Raw genomic sequence first — 19,024 nt, forward strand, 5'->3', positions numbered from 1 at the left:
TTCTAGAATACTATCCTCAAAGCGTGCTTTGTCAGATGAATGAACTTCCTTGAAAGTTGCCCAGTTAGATGCCGTTTCTGCAGTCAAGATCACAACTCCCAGAAGGCGATGCTCCTCTGGCGCTCACGGTATAAGGACGAGAAAGTACCAGCACCCATCGTACCAGATCAAGACTACAATTCCCAATACACCCAGTGGGCTCCGGGAACCTTGTCAGGAACCACTTGTTGCCATAGCATCCGGGTCCGCGCCAACCAATCTTAGCGCCCCTCCCGAAGAGAGGCGGGCCATTCGTATCCTCGACCAATCGGAGGCATATTTGTTGTGGCGCGTGACCGGAGGAGGCGGGAGCTCACGACCGGCGGCTTCTCCTTGCTTCTTGGGGTCGTGGCCTTGCTCCTCCTGTGGAAAGCTAGAGTCCGGGCCTGTCCACGCGCTTGTGTGCGCGTGGGGCCTGTGGTGCTTGTGGGTCCGCGCTAGGTGTCTGCGGGCGCAGAAACAGAAGCCATGGGCGGGACGGCCAGCACCCGCCGGGTCACTTTCGAGGCGGACGAGAATGAGAACATTACCGTGGTGAAGGGCATCCGGGTGAGTGACAGTGGGCGGGCGGAGGGCCAGTACTCGGACTCGGACCTGGCCTTTCCGGGTTCCGCTCAGCCTGGTTTCCTCCGTCCGGCCCCCCAGTGTTGTCCGGCCTGAAGCTGAATTCTTTGCAAAGAAGTTTGAAGTTTTTCAAGACGTGGGACATCCATTCAGAGATATTTGCTGGTTGTGGGCCAAGTGCTGAGCACTGTGCTGGGGCGGCTGGCGGATGCCAGGTTGCTTTAGACCCTCCAAGGGCTCACAGTCCAGTGTAGACTGTATTGCTCAGTAGTTGTGGGACTTTATTTGAAACCCCTTCCTCACTGTACCCATCTGTGAAATGGGGCTTGTCTGTCTTCTCCTGGGTTCAGGATCCAAAGCCTGCTTTTGCACTGCCCACAAGGCCTCTCTCAGGATGAACTGGCCTTTTAAGGAACCCTTTATCTACTCTGTTGTTTAGTACTCTCCCACTGACAGCACCCATTCCCCCGACACACACACACTTTTCGGCCCTGCCTCGGGTGACTTCTCGTTCTCCCTCCTTCACTTTTCTTTCACTTGACATCTTGTCTTTTCCAGGCCCCTCCTCTGTGGCCTGCTGTGCCTAAGTTTTGGACTAGGCCCAGTGGCTTCAAGACTAGGGTCTGCCAGCCTGATAGACCTTGAGATAGGATTGCAAGTTTTTGTACCACTAGGAGTAGTACACTTTGTTCTGTCCAAGACATTGGAGAGAATTTTTAAATGCTCCCTGAATATGCTTTGATACATTAACTGAAAACTTGATTTTTCTCTAGGGTGTCAGCATACCAGCACTAGTTTCAATAACACACTCTCTGCTGAACCTGAATTTGGAGCCTCACATTTTTGGAAGTATGATGCCTGATCCTAGTAAATAAAGCAATTTGATCTCCGAAAGTTTTTTTTTTTTTTTTTTCCGGTACGCGGACCTCTCACTGTTGTGGCCTCTCCCGTTGCGGAGCACAGGCTCCGGACGCGCAGGCCCAGCGGCCATGGCTCACGGGCCCAGCCGCTCCGCGGCATGTGGGATCTTCCTGGACCGGGGCACGAACCTGTGTCCCCTTCATCAGCAGGCAGACTCTCAACCACTGTGCCACCAGGGAAGCCCTAGATGTTTTTAAGCTGATCTTTATATTTTTCTCAGCTTGAAACAGTCCTTTTCCTTCTCCTGGGGGGAAGTCTCAGTGTCATGAGTGAGCCAGTGTCTTTAGCTCAGTTGATTGAAGCATAGTGCTGATGAAGCCCACACCAGGGTTGAACTGCAGATAGGTTAGTTCAGCTTGGCTGAGGAAGACATTCCAGATATGCCCAGTTGTCTAACATTTATGCCATCACTCGTAAGAATAAGAGTGTGCCACATATACACACTACTATATATAAAATAGATAACTAATAAGAACCTGCTTATAGCACAGGGAACTCTACTCATACTCTGTAATGGCCTATATGGGAAAAGAATCTAAAAAAAAAAGAGTGGATATATGTTTATGTGTAACTGATTCACTTTGCTGTACAGCAGAAATTAACACAATATTATAAATAAAGTACAATAAAAATTAAAAGAAAATGTGTTCACCTTAACAGTAATACCTAAACACACTACATGTGTTTCTCTCTGGTGGTTTTTGGCTTTACCAAATTTGCCCTCTTTGGACCCCTTTTGTTAGTTTCTCATGAAGAGAATAACTCCTATTTCTTTTATACTTTTCCCTTACTTCTGTGTACACCACTTTTCCAGGCCTCCTGCTTCTATGTTTAGAGCATTTCCTTTTGGACCACTGTGACCATATCACCTGTGGTTACCTTTTTTCATAACAATAAAACTTTAATTTAAAAAAAAAAGAGTATGCCAACAATGCAGCAGACTCAGTCGCTGATGGAAAACCAATTTTGGGTTCCACTGATAAGGGTAGTAATTTCATCTTCATTTATCTTAATATACAAGGGGTAATATTGAGTAAACAACATAAGGTTTTCAGTAACTAGGCTGCACTTATTAATAGATCACATTTTTCCAGATTTTTCTTGCTGAGATCCTCAGCAGTTAGCAATTAAAGGACTTACAATGTTAAGTTTAAAGTTTCTTCTCATCAGGTGTTATTTTCATGTTATTTATTGGGTCCTGGTTTTCTCTTTCCCCTTATCCTCAGCAGTCAACAGCTCCCCTCCCCCCTTCCATAAAATAACCTGTATTCTTACACCTGATTCCAACTTTGAACTCATGGGTTGGATGAAAGGCCACCCTCTTGCCTTGCCCTCCTCTCCCAAGTCTAAAATAAATTTATTGTGATGGAAAGACCAAGCATTTTGATTACTCATATTACATGTGCTTAATAGGACATTTCTGAGCGCCTGCTGTGCCTGCTTGGGAAGTGTGCCTTCCACTCAGTCTTTCACAAGTTTATCTGAAACATCAAAGCTGTGAGTGAACTCTTCCAGAGCAAATGTCAACTTCAATAAGTATCATTTTCAAAGTAATATTTACCATGCTTTCCAGGCATAAACTAATCTCTTCAACTGGCCATGAAGTCGCAAGCTGAAATTCACAGGAGCCAGTTATGGTAGCAGGGATACTGATGTGGAACACAAGCTGTGCTTTGGGAAGTATTAGCAGTTGAGAGCCCCTAAGTTATTTCATGTGGGATTTGGCTGAGGATCCTGGAGAGGGTCCATTAACAGAGGCTACAAATCCAGTCAGTCGTTGGGACTCCTGAGGAACGTTGTTGGAGTAGTTGACTGGTCCCTTTCCACTTTAGGTTCCATGAATCTCTTGCGTATATATTTACCATGATAAGCTTTCTAGGATTTTCATACAGACGGTAGAAGTTCATGTTTTCCACTAATAACAAATGCAAAGAACACAAGTGATAATCTACAGACATAAGCTAAAAATTATACATGTGTATATGATAGTATAGAATAGTCCCCCTTAAGTAAGTATTAGGGAGTAATGTCTTCCAAATAATAGTGGCAGTTTTTGAAGCCTTTGTGTTGAAATGGTAGTGAAAAGAAAATGACCTGTGTTACATGGAAAGAGGACCAAGTGAGAAAAGTGGGTCTGAGTCCTTTAATCAGTTTGATAAGAAACACCTGGAAGAAGTTGAAGACAACCTATTATGGAGGTGAGGGTCTGATTTGTTTCTGTCTCATGTGGTTCCTATCTCAGCCTCTTGGAGAGGGGCAACTTAAAAAGGAGTTCTCTTCCTCCTTTTACTCTGTTCCTTGGAAGTAGAAATACTTTATCATTGTCCATCTCACACAGTCTCTTGTTTCTGAGAAAATACTAGATTCTGGGTTGTTGAGTGGTGTACTTGTGCTGATTTTAGATAAGACCAACCAAGGTGGTTGGGAAGACTATAGAAGATGACACAACCTTTTCCTCTTCTCTGGGGCACGTGTTGGTATGGGGTGTAGTACAGACTGGAAATTGGCAAGTCCCATTTACTTAAATTTGTCTTCAGGAGCAGTAGAGAATAGGGTGGATAATCAAAGTCAGTGAACTGAATTCAGCTCTGCTGGCAGGCCCTCTTCTTTTCGTTCTCCCTTATATTAGAACAGTGGTTCTTAACTTTTAGTTCACAGACTATTGTAAATCTGTAGGCTATGGACTCTACCCAGAATAATGCAATAAGCAGAAAATTTTGCATACCATTGAGGAATTAATCCATAGACTCCAGAATCCATGGACCCCAGGGCATAATTCTAGCATTAATGTGTGTGTTTCTTTGCTACAAATAATTTCTGTAAATTGCACTTGGTATTTGCCTTGGTGGAGATTCCAGAGATGTCTGGAAACCAGGTATAGTAGGTATAGATCTTTAAATAGGAAAAAAGATTTTCTGAAAGACGTACCCTGTTTAAGGAAAGATGTTTCCTAAAGAAGTTGCTGCTGATACAGAGGCTGCTTGTCCAGCTCTTGCAGAAGCTTATGTTTTACATTTGACCCCTTTTGGGGTCAGGTTGCATCACAAAGAAGAGTTGTTCTCCAGCTGCATATTGTGTGTATAACCCAGGCCAGCATCCCTAAATCTTGTCAGCTGCTTCACAAGCGAGTCCCCCAGTTCACAGAGGAGATCAGGTGAGAGTGCAGGCCTGAACTTATTACTGCAGCTGGGAGGTCAGTTCAGTGAGTATCAGCTTGAGATACAAAGTATAGCCTAGCTATTGCCTTCTGTCAGCATAGTTGTGACTGGACTGGGGAGAGGGTAGATTGCTTGAGTAGGCAGAGATGCAACTGCAGGCTTCCATGGGTGCTCCTTTGGGAGGGCCTGAGGATACATGTGTGAACAATTCTAAGGACAAAAAAGAGAGGTTGACTCTCAAGGCAACTCTGCAACGTGTTTATCAACTTAAAAAATGAGTTGTGTTCCCTTGGATGACATACTTATCAATTTACTGAGGTATAACTAAAGACCTTATTGGGAAATGTTTTGAATTGATTGACATTAAGTACAAGTTTTGAAGCATCAGATAAGCCAGACAAATAAAAAGTTAACAATGAAATAAGAAATAATTAATGTTTATATTGAAAGAGACTTGTACTTTTACTATGCAAAGAGCATAGACAGGGATAAACAAGCACTGTATATACTCCGACCGGGACTTAATGCAGCTGCTTCTGGCAATAGCTGTAGGCCTTGTCTTCATACACCACATAGAGAAGGAGCTCATTACAAACTTGGGCGGAGCTGATGAATGTGAACCGAGATGAATGACCTGTTGAAGTCCTAATGGCTGGAGTTGTGTTAGTAATAACTCTGCCAGGTATTTGTGTAGCATGTTGTAGTCTGCAGTGCATCTTGGAATCCTTCCGCTGTAACTCCAGTGGTAGGTGTTATTTTCACTGTTTTCAGATGAGGAAAGTGAGGCCCACTGAGGGTTATATAGCTAGTAGGTGACCAGTGCTTCTTCCTCTATTCTGGGCCAGCTTCTTGTAACATATGAAATTATATATGTCAAATTAGCTTTATATATATTAGCTTTAAACACGTAAATTATATTACATATATAACGTATGTATTATATGATATAATACATAGTATATATCATATGTAATATAAAATATACATATTTACATTACAGCATACTATGTTAACATGGTACATTAAATGTATATTATGCAGCTTATTACCTTATATATTGAGTAAACTTTATATAAATTATATATCAGTTAAAATAGTTTTAAGATTCTAAAACTTAATAAGGCTCATTTTATTTCTTTAAGAGGAAGTGATACATTTTTACTTTATTGTGTGTGATTAAGGAGTATATTATTTAATAGTGGAGAAGGCACTGGACTAGAGAATGGGGGTTACTGGTTGCTGTCCTGATGCTGCCAGTAGCTGGATGTTACTCAGGACCTCTTTTTTCTCACTTGTGAATTGAGAGGATTGGAGTCAGTCTTGAGGGGTTCTTCCTAAGATGTAGCTCAGCTTTGTAGATGAGTTGCAGCAACAGTCTCAGTGGCTGTTAGTTGTTAGAAAAGCAAAGCCCCTTGGCACTCTCCTTCCTAACTTCCACTTCTCTTCCAAGAAAGGAGTCATCGTTTTTCCTTAAAAGGTCACAACTTTTGAGCTGTGGACTTTCCCTTTACTGTCTCACCTCCATTCTGGTTTGGGTCATGAGATGTAAGTAACAGTTCAGGTACAAACTGTTTTGTTCACTGATGTCTCACAAGGGCCTCAATTAGTGCTTGGCTTAGTAAACCTTGTTCAATGACTAATACAGGAGCTCACAGTTTTGCAGAAAGGCAGTTGCTTGTTCTGTCACTGGAGCACTGCACTGGAAATTTGTGCAAGGTACCTGTGGGGCACAAGAAGGGTAGCGTTGGGTAAGCAGAATTGGAATGAAATGGCTTTAGGATGTTTGAACTGAATTTTGAAAGGCAGTTCTCTCCCAAGGGGCCCAGGGAGAAGGCAATGTAGCCATGTATAAAGGCAAAGAGATGGCAACAAGTAGCCAGTGTGGGTGGAGAACAGGGTATGAGGTCTTGGGGGAAAAGCTATGGAAGCTGAGGTTGGAGAGTTAGGCCATAACCAAATGAAGAGGAAGTCTTGAACGCCACACAGAAGAATCAGGACTTTCTTGTCAACAGAGGTAGCTATTGAAGGATTTGAAACGGGAATTACCATAATCAGATTTGCATTTTAGGAGGAATATTGATGGTGCCATGAATTAGGGCAGGGGAAATGGGATGCGAGAAGAGATGATGAATTCGTTAAGCTTTCAGGAGTTGAGGAAGTCATGGCTAAGAGAATAAGAGAGAGAAGAGTCAAGAAGTCCTATGTTTTGATTTAGAAGCTGGATGGAGGTGGTGTCATTAATGAGATAAGGAAAGCAAGAGGAAGAAGGGATTTTTGGCAAACGTGAGTCCAGCTTGCGACGTGTTGGGTTTGAGGCGCTTGTGGTCTGTCCCAGGGGAGGTGTCCATTAGGCGATTAAGTGTTTAGGTCTGGCTTTCGGGATACAGCTCTTGGGCTGGAGATAATGGTTTAGAATTCATTCATTAATCAACAGCAGTTAAAAAATCAAGGGAGTGAATGAGAGTACCAGCAAGAGCATGTAGAGTGAGAAGAAAATCAAGGCAAGGAACAGAATGTGGGGACCTCTAGCATTCAAGGGGAGGGGAAGCCTGCAGAAGAGAGAACACTCAGCCAGAGTCCTAGGACAAGCAGGAAGGGATGTTGGAAAAGCAGGGGAGGGGTTTTCGGAAGAGGGGAGTGAGCAAAGGGAAGTCATATAAATTAGGTGCTTTATAAGTATAAATAAAAAAGATTTATTTATATAAACATAAATATAGAAGGTTATTTATTTGATCAGTGGTGACTTTTACTGGAACACTTTCTCTGCTGTATTGGGTTACAAGCCAGATAGTGGTGTGTTAAGGAAGTGGAAACTGGAAGAAGGTTCTTAAGGATGTGGGAGGTAGATCACCCCATTACTTGACCTGGAAACCTTCTTGATGATTTCTGCTTCGCCCTCATCTAGTCAGACAATGAATCTGGCAGTGAAGGAGACAGCTGACTGTGACCTTGACACTCAGGCTTCTTGCGTTTGAATCCTGGCTGCATTGCTGACAACTTGTAAGGTCCAGTGCAAATTATTTAATCTGGCTTTGCTTCAGTTTCCTCACCTATACAATGGAGGTAATAAAAGTATCTCAGGATTGTGAAGGATTAAGTGGGTCAAGTGCTTAGTTTAGTGTAAGTGCCTGGCACATAATAAGCACTCAGTGAAGGTTAGCCATTTTGAATCCTAAATATCTTTTGAATGTGTTCTCCCTGGAACGTGTTTTTTATTTTCTAAAAACAACTTTATTGTGGTGTAATTTACATATAAAATTCACCTGTTTTCTGTGTACAACGCTTTCTAATAAATTTGCAAAATTGTGCAACCATCACCACAGTGCAGTTCTAGAACATTTTCATCATCCCAATAAAGTCTTCATGTCCATTTCTAGTTAATCTCCATTCTTATCCTAGCCTTAGGCAACCACTTATCTATTTTCTGTCTGTATAGATTTACCTTTTCTGGGCATTTCATGTAAATAGAATTATACAATATGTGGCCTTCTGTGTCTGGCTTCCTTTACTTAGTTGTTTTTTGGGTCTAACCATATAGAAGCATCTATCAGAACTTCAGTTCTTTTTATTGATGAATTGTAGTCCATTGTATGGATATATGTTTTGTTTATCCATTCACTGGAATATGGGTATTTGTTTGCTATTATGAGTAATGCTGCTCTGCACATTCCCAGGCAAATCTTTGTGTGGACATATGCTTAATAGCTTCTTAATTGGTCCTTTAGCGTCCTTCAGGGGTCCTCTTCTTTTCTTGTCCCCCTCCAGTCTGTTCTCCACACTGTAGCTAGAGTGATCTTTCTAAAATGCAAGTCTGATTGTGTCATTACCCTGCTTAAAATCCTTCAGTAGTGCCCAGCCGTCCTCAGGATCTAGTTCAACTCCCTAACTTGAAGGATTTACTAAGAGTCTTCAAAATCTAGAATCTTATTTCCCTCTTCACATTCCCTTTCACTAAGCCCCCTCCTCGGCTTCCTGCTTCAGCCATTCTTTTATTCATTCATATAGTTTCATTTATTTAACCATTCACTCATTTAACCAGGCTTATTGAGGCTCTGGGGATATAACACTAGACAGGACAGCCAAATCCATGCTTTCCTGGAGCTTTCTTTCTAGTGAGAAAGGCAGGCAATAAACAAGAAAGAATCAGATAGTGGTAAGTGCTGTGAAGAAAATAAAAAAGGATGATCTGATAAGTTGCGGGGTGGGGGGTGTTGTGGGCTGATGACTCTCAAATCTCCTAGCCTGAGTGTTCCTCAGAGCCCCTGCCCTGTTGCCAACTGCCTGCTTGGTATTTCCCCTTGCTATGCTGATAAGCCCTGCTGCTTAACTATAGCTTCATGCAGTACTCTCCTCTTAGAGTACTCTTATCCTACTCCTTCTCTAAGTACTCTTCATCCTTCTCAGCCCCCGGCTCAACCCCACTCCCACAGCCTGTCTGGATGCCCTGCCCATCTGCCCATTGTGCTGTCAGCCCTTCCATTACAGGCCAACTGCATTAAGTAACATCCTTCACATTATATTTAAATGCATGATGATTGTCTGTTTCTTCTTGACTTTAATCACCTTGATGACTTCTGCCACCCATAGTTGGCTGGCACACAGTTGGTGCATAATGAAATCTGTTGAAAGAGGGATTGTTTGTGGTTAGCCTTGAACGGGAGGGAGGGAGGGAGGGAGGGACACCATTTCATTTGGGGCTGGAGGGAAAGAAGGAGCTAAGGCCTGCTGCAAGCTTAATTTGTAGGACAGGGGAGGAAAGTCGAAGGAGTTCTGATGGCTTACATTTTCTCAGAGATTACAATTTAGTGCACAGTATAAAATGAGGAAAAGAGTTATTTATAATGAGCAATTAGCAGTGCATTAGAAGAAATGAAGTAGTGCTGTGGGGTGCATCTTGAAATCTTAAAATTGTTCTTACTTGCTTTTAGTGTTATAGCTATTAGATTTAGTCTAATTTCTTCAGGGCATTTGTTATACATACTGATATGGATGGCTGAATTACTTGGATGCTACTGTACTGTTTTCTTTCTTGTTCTTTTATAATTGATTTTATTTTGACGTTGCTTTTTCAGCTTTCGGAAAATGTGATTGATCGTATGAAGGAAACCTCTCCATCTGGTCCGAAGTCTCAGCGGTATTCTGGTGCTTACGGTGCCTCAGGTATTTCAGAATTTTAATTTCTGAGTTCTTAGCAGAAAAATTATAAGTGGTAAAGTTCACTCAATAGTCAAGTTCTTCTGCACTTCTGTCTTTTGATTTTTGGATGTTCGACTTTTTTTGGGGGAATAGTCTTCCTTTGGTATCCATGGGTATTGGTTCCAGGACCCTCTTGGATACCAAAATCCATGGATGTGCAAGTCCTTTATGTAAAATGGGTAGTACTTGCTTATAACCTATGCACATCCTCCCATATACTTTAAATCATCTCTAGATTATTTATGATACCTAATAACACTGTAAATGCCAAGTAAATAATTGCCTGCATGGCAAATTCAAGTTTTGCTTTTTGGGATTTTCTGGAATTTTTTTTTTTTCCTGAATATTTTCAACCTGTGGTTGGTGGAATCTGTGGATGCGGAACCTGCAGATATGGAAGGCCGACTGTATTGGTTAGTACCAGGGTTTCTTTTAAAATTCTTTGAACTAAAAGTGGAATGAATCTACTTTCAAACAGTCTTTGGGAATGTTTTTTCTCTTCCAGCTCCTGAATCCTCTGTTAGGCTTTGGAAGGTTATTTCATATCTTTCTGTATAAAATGAATTACTTATAGGGATATGAGAGGTTTGGGAGTAAATATTTATTAAAAAAAATTGAACTTAGAAAATACTGATTTATTGTTTCCAGATGAAAATCTCTGATGATTTTACTATCTTAATAGATTTCTTTAAGTTTATTAAGTTTATTCCTTCATAGTCTTAATTATTGAGGAAAATATGATGTTAAATGAAATCCATAGAGAATTATTGTCTCATTTTATCTCTCTTATCCTGTAGGATAAGAGACTGTTTCTCTTTCCTTTTCTCTCTCTTACCCTGTCCATTTATTCATCCAACTAATATTTATTGAGCACCTGCTATGTGTCTGGCACTGTTCTTATTGCTGCTACATTTGATGGATGGACATGCTGTTTTTTGGTGAAATGGCAATGAGAAAATAGTTGAGATGATTAAACTTGGACTAAACGAGAATTTTCATTATTTATTGGAAAGGGGTATTGTGTGGTAAATCTGGCTACAGACTGAAATACCTTGAGAAAGATGAGATGTTGCCCAAATGCCATTCACTTGGGGGCATTTGTGACCCTCTTACTAATCATTAAGTCAGTAACCATGAGTTGAACTTCTGATGTGTGTAGAGCAGAAGGTGCCAAGATGAATAAGAAATAGTTCTTGTCCTTTGCAAACTTTTTGTTTAGCATTAAGAAGTGTTCATCGTTCATTAAGGTTAGATAGAAAGTGACCACCCCCTCTGCTGGAAACCCTATTTTTGGCTTCTGGGCCACACTCTTGGTTTTCCTTCTACCTTACTTGCATCCTCAGTCTAGTCTTCTTTGCTGATTTCCACTAATGTCATCAAATTGTAGGCCTTTTGAATCATTGTGTAGATGCCCGTGACTCCCAAAATTGTATCTCTAGCCCTGACCTCTCCTTGAAACTTGACTCCGACAATTGTCTACTTCACATCTCCACTTAAAATTCTTCAACTTAGCAGATCCAAGACAAAGCTTTTTATTATTCTTCAGAGTTGCTTCTCCTCTTTATCTTTCCCGGTAAATGGCACTGGGATTCATCCTTGTTTCCTCTTTTTTTCTTAATTTTTTAAAAAAATTATTTTATTTTATTTTTGTATAATCGGGATTACAGATCTTTTAAAAATTTTATTTATTTTTTATTTTTGGCTGCGTTGGGTCTTCGTTGCTGCGTGTGGGCTTTCTCTAGTTGCGGCGAGAGGGGGCTACTCTTCATTGTGGTGCATGGACTTCTCATTGTGGTGGCTTCTCTTGTCGCGGAGCAGGGGCTCTAGGCATGCGCTTCAGTAGTTGTGGCATGTCGACTCAGTAGTTGTGGCTTACAGGCTCTAGAGCACAGGCTCAGTAGTTGTGGCACGTGGGCTTAGTTGCTCGCGGCACGTGGGATCTTCCCAGGCCAGGGCTCGAACCCGTGTCCCCTGCATTGGCAGGTGGATTCTTAACCACTGCACCACCAGGAAAGTCCCTTTCTTAATTCTCATATTAGACCATTAGCTAGTCTTGTCAGCTCCATCTCCAAAATATGTTTGGATATGTTCTTTGCTTGTCTATCTTTACTGCTGCAGCTCCAGTCGAGGTAACCACCATCTCTTACCTTGTCTTTTGCTGAAGCCTCTTAACTGGCTCCCTACTTCCATTCTTGTCCTCCCTCTATGCTCTGCCAAGCACAGAGAGGCCTCAGCAATCTTTAAAAAAATACATCAGCTCGTGTCATATCCTAGTGGTAGATCTCCATGGTACTTAGAATATAATTTGAATTGCTTTTCTTGGCTTCTGAGGTATACCATGACTTGTCCCTTTTTGCTTTTCCAACATTATCTTTTGACATATGGATATTTTAAAAATTGGAATTTGATCTAAAATATGCTTTGTTCTAGGTAGATTTCTTCTTTTCCTTTTTTTTTAAAAAATTATTTATTGTGTTCTTGCTGCGTCGGGTCTTAGTTGCAGCATGTGGGCTCTTCATTGAGGCATGCGGGATCTTTCGTTGTGGTGCACGGGCTTCTCTCTAGTTGTGGCACGCTGGCTCCAGAGTGTGTGGGCTCTGTAGTTTGTGGCATGCAGCCTCTCTAGTTGAGGCATGCAGGCTCAGTAGTTGTGGCTTGTGGGCTTAGTTCCCCCACGACACGTGGGATCTTAATGGGTTCGACCAGGGATTGAACCTGCATCCCCTGCGTTGGAAGGCGGATTCCTTACCACTGGACCACCAGGGAAGTCCCCAGGTAGATTTCTTTTCTACCTACTATGTTAAGGAGATAGGATGGTGGTGGTGAACTAATGATGGAATAGTAATAAATAACATTTAAGTCATGTTTATTACGTGCCAGGTACTCTGTTAAATCCTTTATGTCTAGTTTGTGTAATCTGTATAATCCTGTGAAGAAGGTACTGTATTAAGCCGTCTTACATGGAAGAAAATTGAGACTTGAAGTGATTAATTATCTTGCCCAAAGTCACACAGCTGGTGAGCAGTGGATGTGATACTTGAATTCAAGTCTGTTTGACTCCAGAGCAAATGCAGTAAACCACTCTGTTTTATTATCATTTAAATGACATCTTGCTTCATTTGTAGAAAGGATGTGACAAACTAGTTGTAGGGAAAGAGCTGCTTTTTAGCTCTTATACAACAGTGAGTTGAAGGAGAGGAAGTGTTTTTCTTCTTGGGTTGGTTTCTTAAAAGGATACTTTGAAAGAGTGGGTGTGGGTGGGGAGGCTTTCTATAAATGCTCATGGTGTGGCCTGCAGAGTGTGACACTGACGTTGAGATAAGTTCTGCCTATGCTGAGGGATCCATCCCTTCCCATTCTCGATTTGACGTGACTGATGAACTCTTTGGTCCATGACCAGCCTGGGCACTGAAAACTCTTTGAATGCCACCTTGTGTTTTCTTGGTCAGGCTAGAAGTACACTCTCTAAATGGTAGCCATTAGTCACATGTGGCTATTAATATTTAAATTAAAATTAATTAAAATGAAATAAAATAAAAATTTTGTCTCTTGTGTCACACTAGTCACCCTTCAGTGCTCAGTAACCACCTGTGGCTAGTGGCTGCCATATTGGACAGTGCAGTATAGGACATTTTCATCATTGCAGAAAGTTCTCTTGCACAGCTTTAGTCTAGATTTTATCAATGCTTGGCCTTGTGAGCTTCATCAGGTGATTTTAATGATGTGGTGACTGAGGTTGTGGAGCTAGACAGCTCTGTGTGTTTGTGAATCTAGCTTCCTGCCTTTTCCACATCCCAGCTCCCCCAGGATTGTGGGTACATGGATGCCAGGAAATATTTCCCTGAGGACTACTGTCTTCACCTCAGTCTTCAGCACAGCTTCCTAACCTGTGTGTTATGAGTGTTTTGGAGGAATTGATTTCTTAGATTCAGGGTAGCTGGTGAACACATGTGTACCCTCACATGCCATACAAATACTTGCTTTTTCTGTCTGCACTTTGATGTGAAAAAAGCTCAACAAGGCTAATAGCTCAGGCTCTTTGAGAATATTTCCATTACCCATTCCAGCCCAACCTAAGAAAAGAACTAATATTTGACATACTATTTTGAAGTGACCTTGCCTTTAGGTTCAGAATGCAGTTAGACAATGATTGTGCAAATTAACAGATTTATTCTTCTTAAAATTTAAAGAATATGTTTCTAAAAGTACACAGCCTCAAAGTTAATGTTCTTTTCTGCGTTTGGGGTTTTAGTAGTATCCAATAATAGATTTCTTTTTTTTTTTTTTTTTTTTCCGGTACACGGGCCTCTCACTGTTGTGGCCTCTCTCGTTGTGGAGCACCAGCTCCGGACGCGCAGGCTCAGCGGCCATGGCTCACGGGCCCAGCCGCTCCGCGGCACCGGGGCACAAACCCGTGTCCCCTGCATCGGCAGGCGGACTCTCAACCACTGCGCCACCAGGGAAGCCCCAATAATAGATTTCTTAAGATTTATAATTTAGATGTGTAATGAAATAATTTTTCAAGTCTACAAAAATAATATGGATAAAAATGTCACCAGCCTTTTCTATATTTTTCAGTGTCAGATAAATGATATATTAAATGTGAGTTGAATTTTTAATATTTGTTAAAATGCTCTCTTCCTTACAGGACTCTAATTCACACCAGCCCCCTAGGCTATTCATATGTGTGAATACAGGGCAGAGTTGATGGACTGAGAGCATTAGGATTTCTGTGTATAAGAACTAAGTTTTGTCATGTATATAGTTTCGAGAACATAATTTATGCTGTAAGAAAGTGATTTCCTTTAAAGACTTTACTGAAACTATTTTTTGCCCAACCTTGAACCAGATCAGTGACTCACTGCAGTAAGTATTTGCATGTAAAGCTGTTTAGGCAAAATAATATACTGTGTGACACACAGCATATTGTAATGCCACTTTAATAAATGAATGCGCTCTAAAGAACTTAATTGTATCCTTGCTGCCTCAAATTCTTTGATGTGTTATGTGCTATCTTAACTACATTGGTTTGCTTTTTTTAAAAAATATATTTTTATTTTTACAAGAGATAAATAAACTGACACCAAGCATTGTAAATGGATGACCACACAAAAACAACGATTGCAATTACCAAACATGAAACACACTCATACTGTGTCATAATATTGACATTCAGTCCAGTAATCCTCCACTGTAACAGCTCCTTTACTTTGCAGTGAAAATTGATCTGTATATTTTTTGCCTCTGAGTCCTTGTGGGATTTTGTTTTTTATTCAAACAGAAAGTCACAAAAATTATAATCATCCTCATCAGTTCACTCAGTCCCATGTAATTAATTTTTTTTCATCTTGATCTTTTGTTAGCACTTTTATGAATTCATCAGTTTTCCATTAGAGTTCTGAAAATGCTTATTTATTCAGTTCAGCAGTATAGTCAGTTACCAGAAACCTGTACTTGTCAGAGTCTTTTCCATGAATTCCTTGAAGATGAAACCCTTTTATAGGAACATTTTTGTGAAAGCATCAGAGTGCACCCAGAACTGTCTGTAAATGACAAAAGACTTAAAAATGACCACAGTTAAAGATTTGATGAAAGTTCATAATCAATTGACAAGGAAATTTAGTTATTTGAGATATTCATTTTAAAGAAATAAATAGAATTATGACTTATAATATTATACCAGAACTTATAAGATTTTTAGAAATTTCATGTAATGTCTGAAACATTTATATTAACATATTTCCATATAAATAACCCAAAGAAAGTTTAGCATTAGTTGTTTTTCTTATTTGTTTTTTTTATACTGCAGGTTCTTATTAGTCATCAGTTTTATACACATCAGTGTATCCATGTCCATCCCAATCGCCCAATTCATCACACCACCACCCCTATCTCCCCACGGCTTTCCCCCCTTGGTGTCCATACGTTTGTTCTCTCCACCTGTGTTTCAATTTCTGCCCTGCAAACTGGTTCATCTGTACCATTTTTCTAGATTCCACATATATGCGCTAATATACGATATTTGTTTTTCTCTTTCTGACTTACTTCACTCTGTATGACAGTCTCTAGATCCATACACGTCTCAACAAATGACCCAACTTTGTTCCTTTTTATGGCTGAGTAATATTCCATTGTATATATGTACCACATCTTCTTTATCCATTCGTCTGTCGATGGGCATTTAGGTTGCTTCCATGACCTGGCTATTGTAAATAGTGCTGCAGTGAACATTGGGGTGCATGTGTTTTTTGAATTGTGGTTTTCTCTGGGTATATGCCCAGTAGTGGGATTGCTGGATCATGTGGTAGTTCTATTTTTAGTTTTTTAAGGAACCTCCGTCCTGTTCTCCATAGTGGCTGTAACAATTTACATTCCCACCAACAGTGCAGGAGGGTTGCCTTTTCTCCACACCCTCTCCAGCATTTGTTGTTTGTATATTTTCTGATGATGCCCATTCTGACTGGTGTGAGGTGATACCTCATTGTAGTTTTGATTTGCATTTCTCTAAAAATTAGTGATGTTGAGCAGCTTTTCATATGCTTCTTGGCCATCTGTATGTCTTCTTTGGAGAAATGTCTATTTAGGTCTGCCCATTTTTGGATTAGGGTGTTTGTTTTTTTAATATTGAGGTACATGAGCTGTTTATATATTTTGGAGATTAATCCTTTTTCCGTTGATTCATTTGCAAATATTTTCTCCCATTCTGAGGGTTGTCTTTTCGTAGTATTTATGGTTTCCTGTGCTGTGCAAAAGCTTTGACGTTGCATTAGGTCCCATTTGTTTATTTTTGTTTTTATTTCCATTACTCTAGGAGTTGAATCAAAAAAGATCTTGCTGTGGTTTATGTCAAAGAGTGTTCTTCCTGTGTTTTCCTCTAACGGTTTTGTAGTGTGTGACCTTACATTTAGGTCTCTAATCCATTTTGAGTTTTTTTTGGTGTATGGTGTTAAGGAGTGTTCTTATTTCATTCTTTTACATGTAGCTGTCCAGTTTTCCCAGCACCACTTATTGAAGAGACTGTCTTTTCTCCATTGTATATCCTTGCCTCCTTTGTCATAGATTAGTTGACCATAGGTGCGTGGGTTAATCTCTGAGCTTTCTGTCTTGTTCCATTGATCTGTGATTCTGTTTTTGTGTCAGTACCATATTTTCTTGATTACTGCAGCTTTGTAGTATAGTCTGAAGTCAGGGAGTCTCATTCCTGCAGCTCTGTCTTTTTCCCTCAAGATTGCTTTGGCTATTCGGGGTCTTTTGTGTCTCCATACAAATTTTAAGATTTTTTGTTCTAGTTCCATAAAAAATGCCATTGGTAATTTGATAGGGATTGCATTGAATCTATAGATTGCTTTGGGTAGTATAGCCATTTTCGCAGTATTGATTCTGCCAATCCAAGAACATGGTATATCTCTCCATCTGTTGGTATCATTAATTTCTTTCATCAGTGTCTTATAGTTTTCTGCATACAGGTCTTTTGTCTCCCTAGGTAGGTTTATTCCTAGGTATTTTATTCTGTTTGTTACAATGGTAAATGGGGGTGTTTCCTTAATTTCTCTTTCAGATTTTTCATCATTAGTGTGTAGGAATGCAAGAGATTTCTGTGCATTAATTTTGTATCATGCAGCTTTACGAAATTCATTGATTAGCTCTAGTAGTTTTCTGGTAGCATCTTTAGGATTCTCTATGTATAGTATTATGTCATCTGTATGCAGTGACAGTTTTACCTTTCTGATTTTGATTCCTTTTCTTTTTCTTCTCTGATTGCTGTGGCTAAAAGTTCCAAAATTATGTTGAGTAACAGTGTTGAGAGTGGGCAACCTTGTCTTGTTCCTGATCTTAGTGGAAATGATTTCAGTTTTTCACCATTGAAAACCATGTGGGCTGTGGGTTTGTCATATATGGCCTTTATTATGTTGAGGTAAGTTCTCTTCATGCTTACTACTGGAGGGTTTTTACCGTAAATTGGTGTTGAATTTTGTCAAAAGCTTTTTCTGCATCTATTGAGATTATCATATGGTTTTTATCCTTCAGTTTGTTAATATTTTGTGTCACATTAATTGATTTGCATATATTGAAGAATCCTTGCATTCCTGGAATAAACCGCACTTTATTATGGTGTATGATCCTTTTAATGTGCTGTTGGATTCTGTTTGCTAGTGTTTTGTGGAGGACTTTTGCATCTATGTTCATTGGTGATATTGGTCTGTAATTTTCCTCTTTTGTAGTATCTTTGGTTTTGGTACCAGGGTAATGGTGGCCTCGTAGAATGAGTTTGGGAGTGTTCCTCCCTCTGCAGTTTTTTGGAAGAGTTTGAGAGGGATAGGTGTTAGCTCTTCTCTAAATGTTTGATAGAATTCACCTGTGAAGCCATCTGGTCCTGGGCTTCTGTTTGTTGGAAGATTTTTAATCACAGTTTCAATTTCATTACTTGTGATTGGTCTGTTCATATTTTCTATTTCTTCTTGGTTCAGTCTTGGAAGGTTATAGCTTTCTAAGAATTTGTCCATTTCTTCTAGGTTGTCCATTTTATTGGCACAGAGTTGCTTGTAGTAGTCTCTTAGGATGCTTTGTATTTCTGCGGAGTCTGCTGTAACTTCTCCTTTTTCATTTCTAATTTTATTGATTTGAGTCCTCTCCCTGTTTTTCTTGATGAGTCTGGCTAATGGTTTATCAATTTTGTTTATCTTCTCAAAGAAGCAGCTTTTAGTTTTATTGATCTTTGCTATTGCTTTCTTTGTTTCTATTTCATTTATTTCTGCTCTGATCTTTATGATTTCTTTCCTGCTGCTAACTTTGGGTTTTGTTTGTTCTTTCTGTAGTTCCTTTAGATGTAAGGTTAGATTGTTTATTTGAGATTTTTTCTTGTTTCTTGAGGTAGGCTGGTATAGCTATAACCTTCCCTCTTAGAACTGCTTTTGCTGCATCCCATAGGTTTTGGATCATCATGTTTTCATTGTCATTTGTCTCTAAGTATTTTATTTTATTTTTTTTTTGTGGTACGCGGGCCTCTCACTGTTGTGGCCTCTCCCGTTGTGGAGCACTGGCTCTGGATGTGCAGGCTCAGCAGCCATGGCTCACGGGCCCAGCCGCTCTGCAGCATGTGGGATCCTCCTGGACCGGGGCACGAGCCCGCATCCCCTGCATCGGCA

The 19,024-nt window shown here is 40.4% G+C and overlaps 1 protein-coding gene across 3 annotated transcripts in view; it reads left to right on the plus strand.

Moving 5' to 3' along the window:
• The first annotated feature begins 290 nt into the window (after positions 1 to 290).
• Positions 291 to 19,024, plus strand: part of CHCHD3 (coiled-coil-helix-coiled-coil-helix domain containing 3) — a 305,751-nt gene continuing 287,017 nt past the window's right edge. For all 3 annotated transcript variants that reach the window (XM_027101894.1, XM_027101896.1, XM_027101897.1), the window contains exons 1-2: positions 291 to 588; positions 9,755 to 9,842. In XM_027101894.1, coding sequence (XP_026957695.1) covers positions 508 to 588; positions 9,755 to 9,842 — 169 coding nt within the window. In that variant the 5' untranslated portion in view covers positions 291 to 507. The remainder of the gene's footprint in view (positions 589 to 9,754; positions 9,843 to 19,024) is intronic.

This window comes from Aethalodelphis obliquidens, unplaced genomic scaffold, assembly GCF_003676395.1.
Source record: "Aethalodelphis obliquidens isolate GAN/ISIS:26980383/991018 unplaced genomic scaffold, ASM367639v1 scaffold5, whole genome shotgun sequence".
Lineage (NCBI taxonomy): Eukaryota > Metazoa > Chordata > Mammalia > Artiodactyla > Delphinidae > Aethalodelphis > Aethalodelphis obliquidens.